The sequence below is a fragment of the Stegastes partitus genome, unplaced genomic scaffold, assembly GCF_000690725.1.
Source record: "Stegastes partitus isolate 25-593 unplaced genomic scaffold, Stegastes_partitus-1.0.2 Scaffold3700, whole genome shotgun sequence".
Lineage (NCBI taxonomy): Eukaryota > Metazoa > Chordata > Actinopteri > Pomacentridae > Stegastes > Stegastes partitus.
In genome coordinates, this window is record NW_007581431.1 from 29643 (window position 1) to 36386 (window position 6744).

At 43.4% G+C, this 6744-nt stretch overlaps 1 protein-coding gene across 1 annotated transcript; it reads right to left on the reverse strand.

The window, feature by feature from the left end:
- Positions 1–407: 407 nt before the first annotated feature.
- LOC103376188 (T-box transcription factor TBX22-like) lies at positions 408–6641 on the reverse strand. Its single transcript, XM_008306559.1, has 7 exons — positions 6433–6641; positions 5086–5187; positions 4817–4991; positions 2696–2860; positions 1819–1883; positions 1500–1585; positions 408–1419 (listed from the first exon to the last, which is right to left on the reverse strand). Exons 1-7 carry the CDS (start codon positions 6453–6455, stop codon positions 887–889), a joined length of 1149 nt encoding a protein of 382 aa, XP_008304781.1. The 5' UTR covers positions 6456–6641; the 3' UTR covers positions 408–886.
- Positions 6642–6744: the final 103 nt, after the last annotated feature.

Below are 6744 nucleotides of genomic sequence, written 5' to 3' on the forward strand. Positions count from 1 at the left end.
ATAACCGTTTCACCTCCATGCATCTCTGATTAGTCCTATTATTGGTAATAAAGCACAGGGATGGAAACTGGCCGCCTGGATTCTGGCAGCTGTTGTTTCTTCCCCCTAAAAATCACAGAGAGACTTGATGAGCTCATGTTTTTAGTCGGGGGGTGGCCAAGCAGCCCGATACTGAGATTCAACTCAGGAAAACACAATATACGTCTTTGTTCAGTTTCAGGGAATACTAGCTGATAATTACAACGTCCATCCTTTCATCATTTCTTGTTCAGAGTCACTTCCTCCTGCACAACGTGTTCGGTTCTGCATTAATACAGCTGGAAAACATGGGCCATGGATTCCATCTTTTGCTTCTTTTTTTATCCATACTGTAGATATGTTGGGAAAAAAAAACATATTCATCTTGCTTGATCTTAACAAAGATGTGAAAAATACTTTAATAGGATCTTATGGTCAGCTTTAACAGTCTTTGTCATGTTACATACCTCAGGTCCTACTGCTGATGCTCTTTGGTAACACCGCTACAGCCCTCCAAGAGGTTCAACAGGGAGACTGAAATGTCAAAGACAGATTCTGTGTAGCAAAATAAAACTGGGCTTTCCATCTCAGATAAAAATCTGTATCCTGCCTGAACAGAAATGTTTCTGTTTACTCCAATGTTGGCCCTCTAGATGCGTGTGCATAGCTTCTGCTTGACTTTTTTTGTGCTGGTAAATCCAACACAGTGTATAAAACAGTTTTTTTTTTAAATACAAAAAAATGTCCCCGCAGCCGCATTTCTCCTTTGAGTCTCGCTCGAATAGAGAATCGGCCCCCTCTGTTTTGTTGCAATAAGCTTTGGCTTGTTACTCTCAATGGGCCGGAGCCTGCAAGTGCGGTCCAGCTGTCAGAGGCAGTGGTTGGTGGTCGGGTGCCACGGAGACTGGCGCAGCAGACAGTCTGTGGTGTCTTCGGCGAGTTTGGCGTGCCGGGAAATAGCTGCGAGTTGGGGGTTCAGGGGGAAGCTGTAGCGGTAGAGGCAGTAGGGCCCCGCGGTGTCGGAGAGATGAGGGAGGAGAGAGGGCCCCTGAGGGCTGAGGGGGCCGTGGAGAGGGATCGGGCAGGGGGCGCTCCCCGGAGACCCGTGAGGACATGGGTCCCTGCAGTGGGGAGGCTTCTTCCCCTGCAGCGCCGAGAGGAGCGGGAGGTCTGCCAGTGGAGGCAGCGGGGGGAGGCCTCTCAGTCTGTCTGCCCCCAGGGAGGAGAAGGCTCTGCCGGGCAGCGGGGAGATGGCGGGCGAGGCGGCCGACGTCTTGCCGTACAGGGGGAGGGCGAGGGCGTGGAGGGCGGCGTCCTGGCAGGTGAGCGCGGAGAACGGATGGAGGGACGACGATGGAGAAAGGGGAAGGAGGCTCTTCACTCCGGGCGACGCTGAGCTCCCTGTGGACAGACGTCAGAATCACAAAGTTAAAAAAAACCAAAACCTCAGCTTGGACCAGAGAAGGAAAAAGAGTCGGTACCTTGGAGCTGTATGGCAAAAGGCTTGAAGTCCAAGCTGAGCGGGCCTCTCCAGGGATATGACTCCAACAGGCCATCCAAAACCCCCCTGTTCACACAAACACACACCCACGTATATACTGTAAAAGCAGTGAAAAATGTTATTCCAGGTATTTAAATATTGGTTCTGAGAGGTGTGAAATTCTGCACTACACAGTCGGGTTTTATTTGAAGGTTTTATGTGGCTTCAAATTTCAGCGGTTGAACTTAAAATCCCTCTTGGGTCCTTTAGTGGAGTGCTTTCTGAGCTAAGAAGTAGTGTTCAGTGAGGTTATTCTGTACCTATTCCTTCCTGGATCTCTGAAGCCTTTGGCGAAGGGGTTCCTGTCGATCTTCAGTTTTGTGATCTTGCCCGGGAGAGAGGAACAGACATGGGTTAGAGCGGACGTGTCAGCCGCTGACGTGTTAAGCTAACAATGAGCTCAGCTTTACGACAGCGTGGAGAGTGGCACAGCTCCCCCTCTGGGACTGCATCTCCCAGCAGCACCCAGGGCGATCAGCCATGTCAAACAGGGCTCTCGGAGAAAAAGGGGGTTCGGGGTCACAGAGTTTTATTCGGCGCTTTAATAGGCTGCGGACTCCAGCAGTCGGCACAGTCACAGCTCGTTACTGAGTTTCTGTAATAATACGTTGGCTGATAGTAAAATGAGACCTGATGAAAAGAGCTGGTAGTCCCCGTGGACGGCTCTGTTACTGCAGGAATGGTAGCCAACAGCAGGGTCAGCACCCCTGCACAGGAACACACACGCCCGCTCTGAGAGTCTTGGCCCCGGCAGAAAATCAAGACACCATAAATTTATCATTTCGCTGAGACCTCGTGGATTTAGGCCTCATCGGCTGCACAATGCGGAGACTCAGACATTTAATGTGAGGTCAAAGAGCTGGAGCTGTTGACTGGATCATCGTAACAGCCACTGTGTCGCTGACAAAGACTAAACATCTGCTTTTTGAATTTTTCTGGCACACACAGGATGAAGACTGCAAATGAGTAACATGGAGTCACCGGTTCATTTCTAGAAAATATCATTACATTTTTTCAGCTTAACAAAGAACAATTTGAATGCATCTTTGGTGCTCTTATTTTGAAAACTCATGTTCAGGATTGTGTAACACAGTCTGTTACTGATCCAAAGGATGATGCAGTTAACTGTAGAGTTACCTGTTGATTCTGATAAGCTGTGACTGTGGTGAACTCGGTTTCTGGGAAGGAGAAGCTGTGAACTCCCTCAGCAGGCAGCGACTGGATCTGAGACAAGTCCATCCGAGGGTTGTGCCGGATGATGTGTACACGTGGCTTGTATTTGTGCATCGACTGAAGAATAATCTGGATCAAGAAAATGAAAAGGGAAATTTTTAAATTACAAAATGGACCTCTGCTATATTCTCAGTAACCACAACTTTAGAAACAAACAAATAAAACTGCAACCAATGATTATTTTAGGCTTTAATCTATAAATTATTCTGTAAAAACTCACTGTTTGGACAATGAAATGGCACAAAATGGGGGAAAATACACAATTTACTGAATCGTCAAGTATCGCCAAATTACTTTTTTCCCCATAACAACAAAATTATTTTTTTCATTTTAAAATTAATTGATTAGAAAAACAGTTGCCAATATTTTTTTTATTTAGTCTATTGATTAATTACTTTGGCTGCGTAGTACATAGTTAGTAGTCTAGTAGTTTGTGAATGCTGCAAAAACATATGTTTTAAATTATTTTAAAAATTATATTAATTCTTAAAAAACACAGATAAAAGTGTTTTTTAAAAGTTTTTTCTGCACATAAATCTTTGCTGTTACAGAAAAACCACAGTAAATTTGTGAAAGAAACAAGACAATGGAGAGAAATATTTTTAAGAAAGTCAGACGGTTGCATCGCTGTCTAGAAAACACAATAATACACAAACTATAACTGTTTTAACTGTAATGCAGGTTTAGCCAAAATGTGAAATTCCACAAATAAAACTAACAAATCAACAAATATCTTCCAGTTAAGTAGCATATTAGTAATAACTCTCTGACTATATCGTGGAAATTGATTCGATCTGAGCGTTGATCTACTTTTACATGCATTTTGCAAAAGGAAGTTAAATTAAATTGAATTTCCCTAAAAGGTATTTTTGCAGTTCGCTGTAACACATTTGTGGCGCTTTGTTATTATTATCATTTTCTTTTTTTGGTAATTTATGAAATATTTAGTTCAAATAAAATAGAATATATAGAAATACATAAATCAACTAATTTTGGGTTCTTAAGTCCATGAGAGAAGCCAAATAGAAATAGAACACGTTGATGTAACATACGTGAGGTTTCACAGTGGAGGTAACAGATTATCTTATAAAATACACAAAGCAGCTACATCGCCAAACACAGTGGAAACAGGAATACGCCTGAGAAAGGTACGACAATAAACTTTATTGGTGTTTAAAACCAAAACGAGCTAAATAACACGCTTCCAAAGAGGCCATAAAGTGACCACAAGAGTATCAGGGATTGTGAGGCTGCTTCAGCGGCGTGAGTCTCAGCTCAAGTGAAAACAGAGTTACCGAGTTCCTGCAGTGGAACAGCGAACGTCCCGCACACACAAGTGCCAGGGTGGTTTTATAAACACCAGGATCAAGTCGAAAGCCTCTTACGGCCTCAGTGGTCACCACATCTGTGCATCACAGGAAGTTTTGGAGCCAAGACAGGATTTCTAATTCCTTCCTCTTTCCAGCTTTGCTTCAATAGAACCTTCAAGGTGTGTATGATTGAAGGAGGACTGAAGGAAAGACGGACTCTGGTGCTGTGCCACCAATAGCAACACTTCGAAATATAACAAAAATTACATTATAGATATAAATAAAATCTACAAAAAGAAAAAAAAACACACCCTGGGTTCACTTAGATCCAAGCACCCATTGTATATGCTTATTATTATTTATTTTTTATTATTATACAGCAGTTATACTATCAAATACTTTATTTTTTTTCATATTAGCACCATCTGTTTTTTCATGCACCTTTACCTGGTCTTCTACCAGCACAATTTTTGCACTTTACTTCTTCTACCAGCAGCTTTTGCACCTTATTTTCCTTATTTCTCTTAAATGTAACACATGTGAGCTACTGGACACCTTGAATGTTCCCAAGGGGATGAATAAAGTATCTATCTATCTATCTATCTATCTATCTATCTATCTATCTATCTATCTATCTATCTATCTATCTATCACCTGGAGGCCTAGTTTTTATTCACTGCACAGAGAAAGAGGAAGCAGCTCATATGTTACCTACATGTCCCTTGTCGTCCATCTCATTGTTGGTGAGTTTGACCCGGTCAAAGCTGATGACCTGCCGCATCCACGTCTCTCCTGCGCACGGCGAGTCCGGATGCACGTAGAGCCGCGGGGAGATGCACGAGTGGTCCGTGTTTCCAGCCACCATCCACTGCGAGCTGTGGTACACATACCTGAGGAGGGAGAACACACGCAACATGGCTAAACGGGTAAATGGAAAATATACATATATAAAGAGAGAGTTGGAATAATTTAATAAGCACCCACCTGTAGCGTTTGGAGTCCACCGGCATGACGTCCATCGCGATGTAATACTGCTGGCAAGGGTCCAGGTTGCGCACTTTTACGCGCACAGAAGGAAACATTCTCCTGCAGAAAAAGAGAGAAATAGAAGCGCAGGATATTTTTTTATTATTATTACAAAGAAGAAAATACTACAAAAGTCAGCGTAAACCTTCCTGAAACAGGCAGAGAAGTCATGGATTTCCCATTATGATATGGAGCAAAACTAGATGAAGCAGAAACTCTCCTGCCTGTATGCGGCCAAGTTCAGAGGAACGTTCAGGGACCTCGAGGGGCCTTGAGGGCATCTTCACTACCGAGATTTATAGCGGGTGTTCTCGGTAATTGAATAAACGGAACCGAGATTTCAGCAAGTAGTTACGTCCTAATAACTCATTTCTGGAGGAACAGAAGCGGACGCGCATGGCTGCTTATCAGAGCGCAGACGCACGTCTTTGAAACTGAAGCATAAAGTTAATTGAATCTACCTACACCCGAGAACATCTCCGTGTCACAAGGCTTCGTTGTGCTGCACTCTTATCGAATAGGTCTCCTTGTATTTTTTTTTTAAAATTCAGTTCCATTAAATGTGAGAATTTTTCATTTCTTTTGACATGTTTCGCTTCTAATCCAAAATAAGAGCCAAACGACAAAGACGCACAGATGGTGAAATCACACATTTCTGCATGTTAACTAAGGACAGAGTAAACATGACACTTTCAGTTACCGTTAAATGGCCTCGATAAGTCCCAGCTCATTTGTTTAGAAAGTGTCGTAAAACTGGCAGTTCTTCTGCTCACCTCTGATTGGCTGCAGCGCCTTTTTTTCAAACACCTGATAAAGACGCACCTGTAACCGCAGAACGGTTCGTGTAAATATCGTATCATATGCTGATAAAGACCGCTCTATTCTGGATTTTATTTAAAACTGACACTTTAACCTAACATTAAATTAAAACAGAAACATTATCAGAAACAAAAGCCAGACAGGTGACCCCGGGGAGGCCCTTGATGCAGAGCATGGAACCAGTCTTTATTTTTATGTAACTAAACTGAATTAGATTTTTTTTCTCCAAATTGCTCCACATAACCTCCTAATCTTGTGAAATTATGTTGATTTTTTTTGTTAGATTTTAGTTAAACTGAAAAAATAAACCAGCACATACAGATCAAATAATATCTGCTGCATTATTGCTCCCTTTATCCTGTAACATGCAGGCCAAATAAATGTGGAGTCTGACGGTTTTGCATGATGAATAAAGTCAGTAAAAGGCACCCAAAGGCCAGACTCCTTCCCAGAGATCCCAGTATATTTCTTCTCCAGATTTTCTACCTGCCGGCTTTAGTGATGATCATCTCGGTGCCGATCTCGTAGAATCTCTTCCACAGCTCGGAGCCCTGCAGCTCTACTCGGACCTCCCTGTCCGGCCGGCAGTCGATCTCCTTCGGCTTGCTCTCCTCGCTGGCTGGATCAGAGTCTTCGGTCCTTGATCTGACAGTCTGTCTGTGCGGGTCACAGGAGGAGTCCTCCGGCCTCCCCACTGCTGAACCTGCGTTCTTCAGCTGGCTGCTGGGACATTCGTGTTGGCCTGAAGAGTGCAAAAGAAGGCAGAGGTTAAGAAAACTTTACTAATGCTGCTAAAAA

Bases quoted from the DNA above. Each gene is read 5' to 3' on its own strand.
- LOC103376188 (XM_008306559.1), bottom strand. From the start codon at position 6,455: ATGATCATCACTAAAGCCGGCAG. The intron at 1,884-2,695 runs GTAACTCTACAG...CTCCCGGGCAAG, and splicing joins CAGCTTATCAGAATCAACAG to ATCACAAAACTGAAGATCGA. The intron at 1,420-1,499 runs GTACCGACTCTT...GTCTGTCCACAG, and splicing joins TTTTGCCATACAGCTCCAAG to GGAGCTCAGCGTCGCCCGGA.